The sequence below is a fragment of the Tubulanus polymorphus genome, chromosome 1, assembly GCF_964204645.1.
Source record: "Tubulanus polymorphus chromosome 1, tnTubPoly1.2, whole genome shotgun sequence".
Classification (NCBI taxonomy): Eukaryota; Metazoa; Nemertea; class Palaeonemertea; order Tubulaniformes; family Tubulanidae; genus Tubulanus; species Tubulanus polymorphus.
The window spans coordinates 13257146-13276013 of NC_134025.1; the positions used below are offsets into that span (position 1 = coordinate 13257146).

The 18868-nt window shown below is 35.7% G+C and overlaps 2 protein-coding genes across 5 annotated transcripts in view; one reads left to right on the forward strand and one right to left on the reverse strand.

Moving 5' to 3' along the window:
• The window catches only part of LOC141898142 (vesicle-fusing ATPase-like), a 52517-nt gene extending 41736 nt beyond the window's left edge, over positions 1 to 10781 (forward strand). For all 4 annotated transcript variants that reach the window (XM_074783981.1, XM_074783982.1, XM_074783983.1 and 1 more), the window contains 13 exons: positions 480 to 612; positions 844 to 918; positions 1482 to 1572; positions 1651 to 1725; positions 2562 to 2749; positions 2871 to 2966; positions 3059 to 3215; positions 3817 to 3950; positions 4036 to 4102; positions 4295 to 4374; positions 6222 to 6418; positions 6539 to 6590; positions 7775 to 10781. In XM_074783981.1, the coding sequence (XP_074640082.1) occupies positions 480 to 612; positions 844 to 918; positions 1482 to 1572; positions 1651 to 1725; positions 2562 to 2749; positions 2871 to 2966; positions 3059 to 3215; positions 3817 to 3950; positions 4036 to 4102; positions 4295 to 4374; positions 6222 to 6418; positions 6539 to 6590; positions 7775 to 7852 (1423 nt within the window). In that variant the 3' untranslated portion in view covers positions 7853 to 10781. The remainder of the gene's footprint in view (positions 1 to 479; positions 613 to 843; positions 919 to 1481; positions 1573 to 1650; positions 1726 to 2561; positions 2750 to 2870; positions 2967 to 3058; positions 3216 to 3816; positions 3951 to 4035; positions 4103 to 4294; positions 4375 to 6221; positions 6419 to 6538; positions 6591 to 7774) is intronic.
• A 2378-nt stretch (positions 10782 to 13159) lies between these two features.
• LOC141903822 (protein Wnt-10a-like) lies at positions 13160 to 17777 on the reverse strand. Its single transcript, XM_074792196.1, has 5 exons — positions 17755 to 17777; positions 16833 to 17164; positions 15858 to 16117; positions 13785 to 13925; positions 13160 to 13507 (listed from the first exon to the last, which is right to left on the reverse strand). The coding sequence occupies exons 1-5, from the start codon at positions 17775 to 17777 to the stop codon at positions 13178 to 13180; spliced, it is 1086 nt and encodes a 361-aa protein (XP_074648297.1). The 3' UTR covers positions 13160 to 13177.
• Positions 17778 to 18868: the final 1091 nt, after the last annotated feature.

Consider the following 18868-nt stretch of genomic DNA (forward strand, 5'->3'; position numbering starts at 1 on the left):
AGAAATAGCTTTTCTAATAGAAATATATTTCCTAATAATTCAAATTTATTCATAAAATGCTTATCACTTGACCATTTGACTGGCAGCCATGGTTGCTTGCTGGGTTATGTGCTTTGTTAGGCCACTTGGGACAAGGCTATTGCATTCACTTATTGCTATTCTTTGATGTAGTTCTGAACCCCCCAATGACATTGTGGTCTGAATTCTGTGACCTGTAACTTTCGTATGGTTGGTCATTCGCTGACCTGGGGCCTGGTCCCAGCTACTGTGTTCGCTTTTCATTTGTCCGATGGATTTTGTTTGTAATTGTAAACTTTTATTTGCAACTAAATACCAGTATGTACGTATAGTATTATTAATGAAAGACCCTCTGATTAGACGAGGCTGTAGGCTGACTGATGATATAGAATGATTTAGCGTTTCATTTTCAGTATTTAGAGTTTCTAATTCAGTTATGAAAATTGAAATTTCGGTTTCAGACAAATTGGTAAGATGTTGAATGCTCGAGAGCCAAAAATTGTGAATGGACCACAGATCCTCGATAAATATGTCGGTGAATCTGAAGCAAATGTTCGTAAACTGTTTGCAGAGGCTGAAGAAGAAGAAAAACGTGTAAGATTTTTAGCATTTTAGGCCTAGCTTATGTAGCCTAGAAATACGACTCAACTCTACTCAACTGTTGGTTACTGGGAATTCACATGGATCAGATAGTTGCAGTTTGATGTGTGACTAGGATGTTGGAAATTAACTCAACTATGGATTTTGATGAGATTTACACTCGAACTGTGTCTCAATTCTGTGTCTTTCCATTATCAGTGATAATATTATAATTTTTTGTTTCAGTGTGGTATCAATAGTGGATTGCATATCATTATATTCGATGAGATTGATGCCATTTGTAAAGCAAGAGGATCTGTGGTAAGTTTTATCTCATGAAACATGTCAGGAATACATTTCTGTAGGTTCTAGTATTAAGTTTTGTAAGTGTTTGCTCACTTGGGTAGTCATTGGTTTTTGAAAACATGGAGCATTGAATGGTGAATTATATAGTATTTTGTACGCGGAATTATCACATGGATATTCGAACTTTGCTTAAGGTAATATCGCCAAATGCATAAAGCGTAACGCATGATATTCCTAGAATTACTGGAACAATGTCAATAGTGGAAACAAGACAATCTAACTTAGTGGTTACTCTAAGTAGCTTGATAGCTATATGCGTGACCTGTTGCATTTTGTGTCTATATCGATAGTTCGAACCAATTACGTGAAAATGAATTGAACTGAAAAGTTTGTAGTTCCTGTGGTTTCCGCAGGTTTTTCACTAATGTTCTATGGCGGTGCGTTTAAGGTCATTGGTTTCTGTAATGTTCAACAGAGGCATTGTTGAAGATATCAATTTCCAATTTCCAAGTAGAATGGTGTCCCTGGACCCCTAATACTCCTATGTGTACACTATTTGTGGTTCTTCTTTCTTTTAGGCTGGAAATACTGGTGTTCATGATACTGTAGTTAACCAGTTATTGGCTAAAATCGATGGCGTTGAACAGCTTAACAATATTCTTGTCATTGGTATGGTTGTTTCAATTTACAGGTTCCCATTTTGGTGTTGATGATTATAGTGATACCCCTATAACTTTCATATTTCAGGCATGACCAACAGAAAAGATATGATTGACGACGCTTTACTGCGACCTGGACGTCTAGAGGTACAGATGGAAATCAGTAAGTACATGTATTATCAGGCCAGCCGTGGGCTGAGCCTTTTGTTATACAAATGGAGAGAATTACCGGTAAATGCTATGGTTTCCAGATGAAAGGCTTTTCCATTATGCAATTGAGCATAATTCATAGAAATCATACACTATGTAAATCTTAATCCATTCTCCAATTCCTGTGTAGCCCGCTTGTTTGAAGGTTATTGTGCTTATGCTGTACCCCTGGGCCTTAGGCCTTGGTGGTGTTCAAGTTCAAGTTTATTTTAGGTTTACTGGTATGCGTGCATACGTGGCGGCCATCTTGGATTCTGAAAATGCACTATCAACTGATATAACATTCCATGTAGAGCTTTCATTTTTCATAGCTCTAGTTATGGGCTAGGATTTGGTTAAAGTATATGGTATACATGTATCACAGTATAGGGTAGTCATAATAGTAGTTCATAATCATATTGTCATTTGTATTTGAAGCGCATTTGGTGATTCTTCATTTTTGGAGAACATACAACACATAACCATAAAACATGTAGTACATGCACGTGGTCATAATGAACTGTTTGTTTGTCCAAGGCGGTTTATTAACTTTTTCTTAAGTTTGGTGAAGAAAAAATTAATGATATTTATAATTTAGTGATAAAGACTGTCTGTTGTCCGGATACGCTGTTCTAAATTTGCATTCCAAATGATTTGGTTAAATCGAAATTCTATTTTTGTGCCCTTCGGCCAAATGTCATTCCGTGTTGAATCGTTTGGTCGGCTGAATATTCTGTTAGTGAGGCCTTTAAAAATGGTTAGTAGACTCATTCATAGATGCACAAAATCTAACTGAAATTATCTCCCTAGGTTTACCAGATGAACATGGTAGAGTTCAAATTCTGAATATCCACACTATGAAAATTCGAGAATTTAATAAGATGGCAGAGGATGTTGATATATCCGAGCTGGCTGCCAAAACTAAAAACTTCAGCGGTGCTGAAATTGAAGGTCTAGTCAAAGCTGCCGCATCTACTGCTATGAACAGGTTAATAAAGGTAAATCATTAGTCTTTCATCAGAATTTCTACTCAAATTTAAGAAGAATCTACTGAATTGCACAAGATTTGATAAGTTATGGGGAATTTTATTACGTTATTTACTATATTTTTGTTTCTAGGCATCATCTAAAGTTGAAATTGATCCTGATGCCACTGAGCGACTTCAAGTTTGCCGTGCTGATTTTATGAATGCGTTAGAGAATGATATCAAACCAGTATGTGGTCAAATCACAGTGAAACAAGGGACTTAACTTTATTTTATTTTTCTTAGTTCAGTTTGCATCAACGTTTTCCATCATGTTGACAGGCATTTGGTATACGTAATGAAGAATTCGATGCGCATTTGGCGAATGGTATCATTGATTGGGGAGACCCAGTTGACAGAGTGCTGGAAGATGGAGAACTTCTTGTGAACCAAGCAAAAACTAGTGATCGAACTCCTCTGATTACAGTTCTTTTAGAAGGTGAGTTTTCCGTGTGTGTATAAGTACCGGTAACTGTTTTAGGCATGAATAGATGTATACTGGCTCATTTGTTTGTAGATGGACTTGTCTTGATTTGATTCAAATGTGCATCTTCCGTAAACACACTTTGCCATCAAGGGCGGATCTAGCTTTCACGAAAAGGGGTTACACATGGAATATTGGGTAACATGCATTTGTAGCCCGTACTGACAATGCAGCCATCATCAGCCAAAAGCAGGGGTATTCCCAACGAAGATTCGGAAAAATCAGATGCATCTAGGTGCATTCTGAGCACTTTCCTGGTTAAAATATGGAATGAAATATGCTCACAATTTCACCATTTTCTAAACTAAAATTTTGGGGAGAAAATTCCAAGATCACTTGGTCGAAAAAGGGGGGTCACCCGGAACCCCTGCGCACTCCCTTGGATCCGCCACTGGCCATATTAACTTGGAAAAGGTGTACTGTGGAAGCAGTGAACATAGGCAAATTTTTCAGTCTGTTGTTAAAAATTTAGCAGCCACCATGAGGGACCATCCATTCAGTATTTACCTGAAAATCTGCCGATTTTTTAATATTAATTTTTGAATTTTGATATCAGGGCCACCAAGTAGTGGTAAGACAGCATTGGCAGCAACAATAGCAAAAAATTCTGATTTCCCATTCCTGAAGATCTGTAGTCCTGAAAATATGGTTGGCTTCACTGAGCCTGCCAAATGTATGGCAATCAAAAAGGTAATAGAACTATCTCAAGACACAACTAACTGATCAATTTGAATGAAGTTATTTTTATTTTATTTTTCTTTTAATTGAAATTCAGATATTTGATGATGCCTACAAATCAACTCTTAGCTGTGTGGTCATTGATGATATTGAGAGATTATTAGGTGAGTTGTGTGAAGTTCTTCATGTTGTATCGATCTATGTATTCAAGCAATGAAGCATATAGATATGTCTTCAGACTTTGAAATTTGTGATAGGCCTAACAAAACAATATTGATCAAATTATAATTGTGATGATTAACATAGAGAAAAAAAGTATATTCTGCTGGAATTAACTGCACTAATTTACATTACAGATTATGCTCCGATTGGACCTAGGTTTTCTAATCTTGTATTACAAGGTCTGTTGGTATTACTGAAGAAAATGCCTCCTCCAGTAAGTGCGGACAATGGAAATCACGAAAAATCATGAAGTTATAAAACACTGTTTCAGAAAATGGCAATTCACTTATCAAACACTGTTTGAAATGAATATCATCAAAACAAACTTTGCTTTGGTCTACAATCTGTGTTATCTGTTTACCTTCGCATAATATCAAATCAAAAACTGTCACCTCTAGTTCACATGGTTCTACAGGCATTCTGTAATCATGTGATCTTGTCAATTTTTGGCCAATTCTATTTTCTATCCTGTTTTCCATTATTACTTCTTTTCGGTTTTTTGTGTGAACTTGGCTTTACATTGAAGGGTACCTGACACTTTTTTAAAGATTTTCTACTTTTTACACTAAACGATAGATAATAGTATACAATAAGGCTAGGTGATTTTATAATTGGAAAAATCTTTTCAATCTAGTCAGAATTGATGATTTGAATGTTCGCACACCTGTTCAGTGTATACATTGCTTCTGCTGAACGCGTGGTACTGTGTCTATTAATAGAACTACGTCACTAAAGGCATGGCGCGGAAATGATGTCTATAGAAATGAATAGGAAATAAGCTACAAGAGCAATTCAACTTAATTTCATACCTATTCAGAATTCAGACAAAATGCCTCTTGATTTTGAAATTCTACGTATCAATGATTATAATTAGCTGTTCAATGGACCACATCCGTTCAAACTAAGTGCAAAAATATGATTTTAACAGCAATCCATGGAATTTTCTAGTAGACGGCACGGAACACGGATGTATAAATCATCGTTTTGGATTATCATTTAGTGATAGTAAGTAAGATCATGGTTAGATCTAATACCGAGGATATTTTGACTTATGAACTGATGAATCTTAGACAGAATTAGCCGCAGGAATAATTCCAATTCTTTGCTTGAAATACACCTTGTATTGGTAGCGGCTTTGGTCACGAAATTAGAATATATCCTCATCCATCCTATTTTAAAACTTAGAAATAATGTTTGTGAAAGATTTGTGATGTAATCTATCAAAACTCTTCTGCAGCGTGAAACTTGAATCGAAAAACATTATTCCTTTGAATTTTGTTGTAAAGGCTGTAGAAATTTATTGAAAGTTTTTGTAGGGTTTTGAAGAGTTAGTTTTCAAACTACTTAGTCTTAAATGACTGTGAAAAATAGTAGATAATAAACGAATATGAATTTATTTATTCTTTAGTGAGATCGAAGTCTGTTTGTGCTTATAAGACACTGTATGCTTGAGGTGCTGAATTATAGGTAAACTATGGAACAGTAGCAATAAACTGTGCTGAGAGCTTAGCATAGTGTACTTAAATAGCTTCATAGCAGCGGATTGAAATCTGCATCTTCAATTTGATCGATTTAGCCTATTCAAATTGCTCATTGATTCTTTGAAATAGGTTTATGCAATAGACAATAGATCCTTCAACCTCCCTGGCCAGTTTCAAAGCTGTAAAAGAATCTGGCATTGAGATATAACAGAAAATACATGCAGTTTCCTCAAAATTCAACGCATTTCTATAGACGCTATTTCTTAGCTGTGCCTTTAATGACGTTGCAGCGCGCACCTGCTGATCTAGCCGACGCTGAACAGTAAGCGATGTAAACAACAAAATGAGGTCAAAAATCATGTTACAAAATCACAAATTGCGCGTAAACTAAACGTTTTTGAACAGAACGCTTGAAGATGAGTGTATAGATCAATGGAATACATCATATTTTGAAATTTAAAAGAAGTGTCAGTTACCCTTTAAGCATCCTAGAATATACCTCTTTATGTAATGTCTCCTGGCCAAATACATTAAGATGAATTCCTTGATTAATTGTTTTCATTGCTGTCTTGATTATCAGGGCAAGAAGCTTCTGGTTATAGGAACCACTAGTCGAAAGGATGTGCTACAAGATCTTGACATGGTGTCTGCATTTAGTGCAGTGGTCCATGTATCGAACTTGACTGATGGGGAACATATTTACCGTGTACTTGAAGAATTAGCCAGTTTCAACCAAGATGAAATGGAATCTTTATCGAAAAAATTAATCGGCCGAAGGTAAATGTTGTTTAGCATTCAGTGCTTGTGTATAGGTGGTGCATTGGTCGTCACATTTAATACACAGCTTATGTCTTGAGTGTGAACCAAAGAATAAATTACTCTACTTGAAATTTTCAGGTGTTGGGTAGGAATAAAAAAACTTGTCATCCTAGTAGAAATGGCACTACAAGTAAGTGATATCATTTAGGTTATGAGAAATGTTATTATGAGCAGATCTGCCAACTGTTCCTGATTTTCAGTATTTGGTGCTATTTTATAACAAGAAATACTGATTTGATTTTTTCGATGCATACAGAAATCTGAAATATGTTAGTGAGGCTCTAGCTGTTTGTCACCTATTAATTTGTACGATTAGACCGTTAATGAGTTGGAATGATCTGTATTTTTGCTTTTTAAAGAAATCAACAATAGGAATGGGGCAGTTAATGTTTTTATGAAAAAAAAAGCCTTCACTACTGGTGGTTATAGATCTTTTAGGCCCTTATTGACAAAATAAATCCTAAGCAGTGGCAGTTAGTATTTTTCAACAAAAAAAATTAATCTGCAGGAGTGGTCCTCATAAAAATGTGTTGACTAGATTCACCAGAAAAATGAATGACTTGAACTATTCATAAATTTAACGTGTCTGAAACGTTTATGGCATAGTTGGTCAGTGTCTGCTGGCCTTAAGTAATGACCAGCCGTCTTCTCACTTCATGGATTTCTCCGTTTATGGCTCACACTGGATGGGGACTCTTTTCGGCAGACTGAATAGACACCAGTTTTACTGGCAGTTTTATGATTATTTTATTGGCACTGTTGTTACTAATGCATATATCGTCTCAACAGATTGAACCCCCCATTATATACATTCCGCCTTGATAAAAGTTTCATTTAGGTTGATTTTTCGATAGACAGAAAATTGTTTCAATGTTTATGATACTCATGTCTATTTGTACAATATATTGGCTTCATTGTTATTCTGACAGAATATTTCAAATTGAAGTGAGCCTATCTTATTAGCTGATATAAATTTACAGATTTATTTCTGTTTCATGCTTTATCTACACACATGAAAACAATGTTCACGATTTGAATTTGTTTTCACAGATATAAATACTAGCACATTATCAACAATAGTCTCAAAGTTTGAAATTCATTTCATCGATCCGTTTATGTTATGATAAAATGGACAATTATAAGATAAATATTTGATACCAACGTTTTGAATTTTCACTAATTATCAAGCGTGGGAACTAAAGAAACATTTAGTTTATAGTTGTGGGTTTTATCATGATGGAGCTTTTTTCCTGATTATTGGAGCTTAAGTTGTTTAATTTGCAAACTAATTGTTTTCTCTCTCTGATTCTTCAGGCCGATGCATCGTTTCGAATAACAAAACTTTTGTCATTACTGGAAGAAGAAGGGGGACTTGAAATGGTTGCACCATAGTACCGCGTATATAGATAAATAGATGGATAGATAGAACATGTTTTAAATGGTATTCATCAAGCACCGAGAAAATTATCAAATATCAACAGTTGTCATGTAAATGCTTCCTTAGTATTGCTTGGATCACCACCATCCTGACAGGTTGCTTATAGCTGCCAATTAAGACAATTATTAAAAAGAAAACTTTTGTCTTACTCGGTAGTGTTTGGATTATGAATATTTCATCGAATTGGCCTGATGCGGAATTCTAAGAAAGAACTCCGAAAGAATTTCTCCATGGCTTGATAATTTGCAGCAGTGAACAGTGCCATAATGGTATATCTGGGCCGAGTCATTGCGACGACGAGTGATTACTAGCTACTGTAGATGAGGAGCTTTTGGCAACCAATCATTATCAATGATTTCCCGAGTACATGTATTTCTTAATTATGCATTTATGTCTCGAAATATGCAATGAGTTAGAAAAATTAACAACATGAATTAATGAGGTAGCATTCCAATCGATTAACTGCCTTGTATAATCAGTACCACTCTTTGAGTGAGTTGCTTTGAGGTAATTTAATGCGAATGTACTGTAGTACAGTAGACTCCTCTCAACTCTAATCCTAAAATCCGTTCAACTCGGCAAATGTTGAAAGTTTTTTTCTGTCTCCTATGTTGAATCATACATTTAAATTCACTCTACTCGAAATTGCTCAACTCGAATATTCGTTCAACTCGAACTATTTTTTACCAAAATTACGTTCAAACTCCTCTCAACTTGAATATCTTAACGACCTCCTGGCAGCAACAACAAGCGTCGGTTAAAAACATGCACGTGTTCACTGCTTTGATTAGTAAGCTACCGGTAGTATACAATACATCGCTGATGGAGACATTCAGTGATTCGTACGTACACAATCTCTAGCTTGGTTAGCTATCCTAAATACCTGAAAATTAACGGCCCATTGCCCGTTCACTTATTAAAAAGTTCACTTCGGTAATACGGCAAGCGGCAGTTCATGATCTTTCATTTTTTTTCCGCACCAAGTAAAATTACTTATATTTTAGATCTCATTGTCAAACAAGGATCGAATGTTTTATTGAGGTTCAATTCTTCAATGATTTTTACCAATTTCGTCAAAACCCCAACTCGAATTCCGCCTAACTCGATGATTTTTTTTCTGGTCCCAATGAATTCGAGTTGAGCGGAGTCTACTGTATCATGAGAATCTGTTATTGTGAAACATTCTCTGACCTCTAGGGGTTAAAGCCCATACCGGGTAGAAAGGCTGACTGCGAAAAGGCTTTTCTCATATTTCAAATAAATGAAACGGGTGGCAAAGGAGGAATACATTGCTTTTGTGATCTATCTATCTTGTTTACTTCATCTAGTCAATTTGGGCTTTAGCCTTCATACGTCTAATTAAATGGAATCTGAATATTTTGATTTTAAGAGAGAACTGCATCTGTAGCTATGAATCATTCCATTTTACTGTAGACTCTGATACTTCTATTACATTTCCATTTTTGTAGATTTTCAGAACTTTGCACTTGTGTGCGTATACATTTATCATTATAGTTGATTGTACGTATTCAATTCACCTGAAATTGTAGCCAGTTCTCATAGCTATCTTGATTTCGTTGTTTATGACAATTCTTCCAACATTCAATAGATCATATTGATTGTGATATTGAAGGAGAGATGAACACAAATATTGTTGTTGCTTTTTGAATTGAATTTAGTTATCAGGTTTGAATTTGTGTGATGTTGAGACTGAACCTAAAATTTCATCCAAAATAAGAAAATCCCATCAATTTAGAAAATGTTGGTTCATAACGACAGATTTTCTGGTCCCCCGGAATTCATTGCTAAGTTCCAATGTACTCGTATACAAACGAACCCTTGATTACTGGACCAGTAGTTTGTAGTCTGTTTCCCTGTGTGATTAATTACTGTTTGCTGAAGGGAACATTATGAGGGTCCCTCTATACTTATAGCCCATATCAACGTAGCGACTAGAAGAGATTATTTAACTATACATAGAAATAAGTAAGAACTAATATGATTTACTATGTCAGCTGATTCGGTGCATAGAAAGAAATCGAGTATGGCCCTAACAGCAGATACCAGTAATCGTGTTGGCCTGCAAAAACTTCTTGTACAAGAGAACAATAAATTTGTGTAGGGTCGTACTGAGAATTTTAATCCTATCGTCTGAATTGGCTACAATAATTTCCATTAGTTAGTGCTGTTTTCATGATATATCCTCAAAAGTATGTACGTATACACTTATTAGTCTTGTAGATTTTTGTACATTTGAATTAATCAATCAAAAAGTAATGATTTAATGATCACCGAGAATTTTCAGTGCCTATAATTGATATGTAGGTATAATATAATTGTTTGAATATCCGATTTATTTGTCATGACATAAGTATCCATCTCATGGGCTAGAATAGAGGATTTACAATATCATGTCATCTGAATTTAGGCATGAAAATGTCATCATTCAAGTAATCCTATTCAAAGACTTGCAGCATGTTAGTAACGATGATGCTTTTGAATGTCTCCTCTTTTCCTGAATGTCTCCTTTGAATATCTCGGTATTAGACCGAACTAAACTACACAGTTGAAATATGACTCAAATCATCAAAAAGTGAACTAATTTCGACATTCAAGTGGAATTAAGTCCAATTAACTGACAATCTAATGAACTGAATTCACTATTTCATCTGAAACTTGTGTCATGACGGACGTTGCTATCAAAATTGATTGCAAGTCCTACTATGGTTTAACCATGGATTCTAAAAACGTTCGAGTCCATGGATTAGTTAATAATTGAACAGACATGGTGACTAAAAACGATGCCAAATTCAAAATCAGACTGTGTTTTTCACTTGTTTTTTTTCTCTTGAAGACAGCTGTTATAGATTCAATAAATGAAAAGATTAGTCAATTTACATTTATAAAATTTTGTCGTTATTTTTTATTTGGAAGACATCTTCAGTCAATTTCAGATAAAAGATACAGATCTTCGAATTTGTTAATATGTATTGTCTTTTATCCATGAAATGGCTCGAGCGATTAGTTGTTTTATGATTAGTACAGCGGTACTTGCTACAGTAAACCTTGCGAAAGTAGGATAATCGCTCACGTCGGATGAAGTCCGGATTTTTCTTTTTCGATGAAATCTATATCGCACAGTCGGAAACTCGCCTATCTCATAATTCTTTTCTTGGTACCAAAATAAAAAATCAGAATCACTTTTTCCTCATTGCTATGCTGTTTGATTTCGTTCCGACCGCTGTTCCTGGCCTGAAATCGACGATACAAGTCAACGGTCGTTATCTTAGTTGTGGCTAGTGTATTAGAATAGAAATATAAACCTGAAATATTTCAGTGTTTTTGAATCATTAATTTTCTTGTAGATGTTGATTTGATTTTTCCGTTTAAAGAAATTAATTCTCAAGTCGTAGTTTTCGAGGAAAGGCTGGAAATCCGACTCATTCAAAGGTGGACTTCTTCTAAGTCGGGAGGATTTTTCCTGTTCCCAAAAGATCCCACTACTTGCGCAAGGTGTAAAACTTGTACTCTTGTACTAAATCGTTGTGGAATATGAAAAAAGTAAATGCTTGCTGTAGCGTTTAAATGTTGTATGCTTGCAGAAAATGCATTGGGGATTTCGAAGAATCGCGATCCGGCAACTTGATTCAGTCATTTAGAATCATCCCATCTGATACTGATTCATCCGAATCAATCATCGACGTATTATACTGTTGCATTTTATTCGTTCGCAGATGGTTAACGTTTTGCTTATGGCACTGTTTTTGTGTAGCGTTTACAAGTCGATCTACTTTTCTCAGAATTCTTCGTTCAGTGATTCACGGCAACTAGCGCCCTGATTGGTTCCGTGTATTGAACATTTTCTCGTAGCCCACGAAGCAAATTACTCGTTTTGTTACTTGCGCGTTTATAACACGTCCACTTTATGACTTACAAATTCAATTACAATATCTGATTCACGGATATTCCTGGAGTATTTGTAATGCGGCAATATCAATTTCGCCGTCATTGTTCCGATAAATAACACATATTTACTACGACCAATTACGTCTGAGAATCTTATGACATTTTCTGGAGAAGGGTTCACGTAAGCAAGTCATTCCAATAATTGGCGAATCTCCTTTGCAGACATCGTAGGGTCAAAAACCTTTCAACCTCCCCAAGACTACTGGCCGTCATTCCCATTTCGCTGAGATTGTCATGCAAAAGATCTTAAATAAGATGGAACTATCATTTAGACACCTAGGCAAATACCATGATAATTCTAAAACCCAATACAGAATTTTATTTATCAAGAACAAGAATTAGAATACACGACGTTTCGAACTCGCACTAGAGATCATTGCCAGATATCTTTAAATTCTGTGTGGGTTTTAAACTTATTATCTCTTCTCCATGTCAGAGTGTACGGGCTATTCTACCAAATACCATCAATTGAAAACGATGTAAGAAAAAGATAAATTTATTTTCAGTTTTGTTATAAAATAGTAATAGAAACGTCTTTCGGACACCATTGCAATTTTCGATTGCCTTTACTATTGCACAGCGTAAGATAGCGTGGTTTTGAAATAAGATAAAGTAAGTAAGGTGTAACAACCGTATAAATGCAAAATCAAAGCATACTCGTTTTCTCTGATAATTTGGAAGCATGTGACGCATATATCTTGGTGAGATTATCTATTTTTAGTCGGAAATTCGATTTAAAAAATTATATACGTTTACTAACGAGGATTCTCTTAATCGAAAATCGCGCATAACTTTGCTAATTATGAAGAATCCGACGATATTTTCCTATTTTTCTAAACCGACAATCGCCACCATGTGAAAAAACCCAATTTCCATGATACTTTTTAAACCGCAAAGAAAAACATTCAAATTCCTTATAGATCGAATGTTCATTTCATAGTTATATCGCGTCAAAGATATATGATTTTTTAAATTAATTTATGAACGGAAGTATAGTCTCATAACATGACCCCAGGACTCTTCCGTAGACCTACAAATCTATCAATGAAATATGTATTATATAAACAGTACATGATTTTGCTATTCTACTTAGATTTGATGATTAAGATTTTCATTTAATGCCCTTCGTTTTGCATTATTAAATGTTGGTATATTTCAGTCTTTGTTTCATTATGGAAAACTATGAAAGGGATAACATATAGGCCTATATTTCATAAATCATTGAAAGTAGGAAAATGTCAAATCATAGCTCATTGCTTGAAAAGAATTTGATAGTTTCAGAACTGCGTCCGGTAGCATATTGTTCAGCTCTTTTACTTGCAGGTCGTAATCCATTCGACTTTAGTGCATATTTTGCATATCACTTTGCAGCAGTACTGAAACTTGCAGTGGCAGCGCTCTTTGCGTGTGACCTTGACCGTGTTGTAGCCGCGACCACAGCACATCGTAACGCAGTTGTCCGTTCCCGCGCTCGTAGCGTTACAATTCCGGCCCGATGTCCCGCGAATACCCATTGTCGGGTCCGCATCGCAAAAACTTGGTGACTTCTCCAAATAGACCAAGTCAGTCAAATAGGGTTTGCTATTTTCGGCCGTTTTAACGACAGGCTCGAATCCACCATTAGCCGAGTTTGAGTTAGTTACCTGTCAAATGGAGATAATAGATTGATGCTAGGCCTACGTAGAACACTAAAATGGCTACAGAACGGAAGGTCAATGAATTTGAAGAAAGCGTGCGAGTAAGGGAAATGCTTTTACTATTACTATATGCACCCACTGTCACATGTTTTTTGGAGCTCCCACAATTTGATTTTTGTCCATTCATTTTGAGAAGATGTGATGCATATACTTCGAAAATTAAAGGGTGCAAATAAGTATGCGAGTACGTGCTGAGTAGATTAAAGTGATATATTACCTGTACCTGGATGGCCTCGTTGTATTTGCCAAGTAGTTCCCTGCCTACGTCATGGAATGTTGGGGAAGCCTTCCAACAGGTTTTAATTTCACAACTTCCAGACATGCCGTGGCATTTGCAGTTGGTTCGGACATTATTCATCACAGCCTAAATTATTCAGTATAATTAATTAAATCTGGAAACCCATTTGTATCAATTCCATTTTTTGAATATCTTTTGCAACAATTTCTCATTTATGTAAAGGAAACCTCGCCTAACTCAGACGTGCTGAACTCAGATTTTCTACTAATTCGGACAGAATCGGAAAACGTCCCTGATCTTCTGTGCTTTTACTAATTTCCAATTCGGACTTGCTAGATTCGGATAAATTTCAGTTGCACCGTCGTTCCTTTATGTGCCCTACTCAGACTTATGAACGAGCCTGATCAAAAGACCACAAAAGGATCGAAATTAAGCGCAATAACCATGTATACATGTACAACTGTTGTGTTTACATTTTTTTTGTCCGCTACAATGCACTTTTGATTATCCGCCAACCTAGGGGTGGGATCAATTTTGGCGGATAACCGAGTTTGGTGGGTAACCGAAGACCAAAAATAAGATTTATATAGATGAATTCAGAACTGCTTTAGAAACCAAGGATCATCTTTACTTTTTTGGCAACAGCCAGCACGAGACACACGTTTTGCCGGCTTCCCTTGTGCACTGATATAATGTATAAAAGGGTTCACGCAAAATACTCTGTGTGTAGCTTGTCTGCTGGCTTGGTTAGCGGTAAAAATCCCCGCTAGGTGAAACCAAGGGTAAAAATCCTCCTTTCCGAGGCGATTCTATTCATTTACAGAGATACATCAAGCTAGTTAGTTTACATACTATTCTTATAAATAAACAATAAGTTAGTATGTAAGCATTGATGAACGCCTATGAACTTACTACTTTATGAACTATTCTTAACTTTATATATATATATATATATATATATATATATATATATATATATATATATATATATATATATATATATATATATATATATATATATATATATATATATATATATATATATATATATATATATATATATATATATATATATATATATATATATATATATATATATATATATATATATATATATAAATATATATATATATATATATATATATATATATATATATATATATATATATATATATATATATATATATATTTCTAATGTGTCATGCGTGAATTAATTAACTTTTAATTCATCATATTTCTAAGATTCAAACTAATATATCTTTTGAACTGTGCGACGAACTCCTTGAACTGGTGGTTTATTTGAGCTGTGCGATAACTTAAGTGTATGGTTGAATTTTCGATGACGTTGTAATATTTGTCCAATACAAATTGTAAAATAACTTTTATTGCTCATGATATTCAAATATAGGGCTATAGAGTAAATAGAATATATGAATACAAATAAATTGACCTAAAAATTGTAACTATTTGTACTTCATTCAACCGGTGGGGGATTTTTTACGTACTTCGAAGAGCTGGGGATTTTTACCTAAGGGTAATTCAACCGGGGATTGTACCTAGGGGATATTTCACGTACGCCCGCGTACAAGATGTACGGCTCTGGATTCACCCAGTCACTGGCATATAAAATCAAAACCCTTTTAATAACATTGTCATTATGTATCCGATGAAATACACACTGGTGTACGCAATCTTACGGTCCGAACTGTTCCAAGTTAGGCAAGGTTTACTGTATATATGATAATATACGGAAAATATCGTGATATTAGGATAGGAAGTTACACAACAATTATCTTATTACTTAAAACAGTCTGGTAAGATTGATTGTTTTGGCTATTTTTCTATGAGAGATATGAGAAATTCCTGCCGTTGTCAAATGTAGATGTATTTGCTCGATACAAACACCGAACTCTTGTCAGTATTGAGATTTATTCTACTTTCGATAGAAATTACCTCGAAACAAGGAACTCTGCCTACAGATTCAGCCCAAAGGATAAGACCCCCTACAGTTTGAATTAAATCTAAATATACATACATAGATATGCTATCTAAACTTACCAGTCTACCAGCTCCATTATTGTGGTGCGCAATTCGCGAATGTAGATCTTTATGCCCCGTTGATTCGAGGAATTTCTGCGAGAAATAAGAACCAAAATGCGTGTTATGGCTACACCCGCCCCATTGGAACTCTTTCGTTTTGCCCCTCATCGTCATATCGCACGTGCACGACAGTAATTTACCACTGCTGCAGAGTCGCGCCACGTTTGTGACAATTCCGGCAGCCATGATAGCGTAAGCGAAAGCACCTTCTCGAAATCCTGAAATAGATATTTTTACGTTTAAAACTTTCTAAAGCATATATCAGATTGGTCATTTATATAGTAAGTCCGCATATGTGACGCCGGTTAGGGCGTTATATAGGTTACATTAAACGCGGAAAGCCTTCGGTACTCATAGTATACTTGGGGTAACTCAGGACAGGTAATCACGAATATACACAGTTTTATCGCATCATCTCAGATTAATGGGCAAATTTACCAGCAGATAGGATTCTTAAGGCTTTCCTTTTGACAGAAAGCCATTTTTCACGTGTCTGCGAATGATGTAAACAGCCGAAGAACATTTTTATTTCAGCCGGTGAAACTGTCACTGGACGACTAGCCGAAAACGATCGATGTACGGTATCAACAAGTGTAGAGATCGGTAGACAGAAAAACATTTTAAAATGGTGAACGAAGAATACCGTTGAATTATATAGACTGGCTCTTGCTTTTTCTTTTCGTTAAGATGTAGAAAAACCGAGGATCCAATGAAATCACAATTGAATATAGAACACAAAATGTAGTTGGCACGAAAACTAGAAAGCGATTTTACTACACAATGGTTTTGTTGTGAAAAGAAATTCAAAAACTTATTACCAAACCTCGAATTTTCGAACCATCAATTGGGGATCAATTCGAAACCATCCCCATTTGTAGGCCTTCAATTAGTAACTTATAAAGTTGGAAAAGACAAAAATGAAGGCTTATGTACCTTTTCTAAGGAATTCGCTTTCGTGTGGATTCTTTCTCATCAAACTAGCGCAATCCCACCTGTATTTCTTAAACTGATATTTACATTCGTTGATGCTGTAGCGTATTCCGTATATGGCAGCCGCTGTAACGCCCGGGTAATTCAAGCACAAACTGTACTGACTATGCGAGATGTCTGGGTAGTTCTTGCAGATGATGTTCTCATCAGCACGGTTTGTCAACTGCTGTTGTTGCTGCCGACCTCGGATGTAGTTGTTACTGTTGTACGCTTGCGGTTTCCTTAAGCGTTCCTTACGATGATGAGAATTGTGTCGTATTCGACCATCAGAATACCTGAAAAAAGCCCATCAAAATCTTACTCTACTTTTTGGATTTGATAGAGCATTCGATGTCCAAAATACAGATTACGTATATGTATTCAATTAAGTCTGTGACTTTTCTGTGTGGCATTTCAAATTATGGTCTTTAAAACAATATTGATTTTTAAGCCTATTGGGCAAAAAAGAAACTTTTAGCAATTCTACGCACTAGTAAAATTGGTGAAATATGATGATTCGTATCCCCATAAACGTTAACAATTATAGCCAGCACCATTTACTAATTGCCCCGCTAAATGACCCGACTGAGGAAGAGAGTCATAAATCTATGTTTCGATGTGGGAGGTGTTTTTGGAGGGCGGTGAAACGAACTATTCATCCCTGTCTTTTTCCATCCAGGTTTCTGGTTTTATACGCTGGATTTTACTACCATTATAGTGATTACTTTTTGAAATTGATAATTTCATCAAGTAAACGGCATGAAACGGCATGTCCCAGGCTAGAATATTAAAACACTCCCAAAGAACTAATCGATTAATATTTAGTGTAAAATGTTAAAGAAAAAGTCAGATTAAACGTAAACAGATTTGATTCAGAAATACTTACCCTGAGTATAAGCAAGCAACCATTAGCCAGATCAAAGATCGCCTTGTCGCATTCATTCTCGTGTTGTCGCAAGTAAAGTCTCAAATATCTGTTCGCTGAAATGCTCCTCCATTTGTTTTCATGCCGTTGTGATTCAGCGTTAAATGGTAAGTATTTTCGTACCTTTCTCCAACAAACCATAACTGTCAAGACGGCCATTCGTCTTCCCGCCACAAGCTCGCCTACCGCCGTAACAGATTTATTACCAGGTTGCTAAGAAGGAGGTCACTGTTTTATTAGAAATTTACGCTCGTCCATTGGCGGTGTTCTCCGATCAAGTTCTCGCGCTCTTTAGCTAAACGGATTTAATGACGTCACGATTATTCGCAAAATAGTGACCGACGCCAGTTTCTCGCAATGATTACTTGTACCATCTGCCTTTCTCACTAGGCGAGGTGATGCATAATGAATTTTAACGATTGCCTATCATTAATTGAATCTTGTTTACCACCGTAATATACAGGACACTTTCAGACTATTTCAGGATCTTACTCACACCCACGGAGCGCCCTTTTAATTCGATAACGTCCTACGCATCAAATAAATGAGTTACGTATCACCAGTCCAGGGGAAAACCGTTTTAAGAAAAATGCGGGAAATATTTTAGATGTAAATTTGTTGTATCATAATACCATTTGGTCAAGCTACGATATATGACTTCCTGTGTAAAGAAGTAAGGAATCAAAAGGTAATTCGAAAAGAAATGAATAAACACTAACTATCATATTTTACGATAGATCACGTGCTCCATGACGCCTTACGAAAAGTCGCTTGTTTGAAGATACACGCGGTTGTGGACTGTACATGAACGTTCGAATTACATTTGTTATATCAACCAATCAGTGACTTGTAGCTTACGGCCATTCTTGGCATGGTCATTGTTCATCGGGCCAATAAAATAGTACATAAACAATCAAATTTGAATTATAGCTGAAGTCTTTCCCTCCCTATAACGACGAAGTCGTACGACTTTCGCCCATTGATCGTAATTATTCACCTTTAGCCAATATTTTTCCTGTTCTGGACAGCCACCTGTTAAAGTCATTCGATGATTAATACAAAAATTGCACTAAGT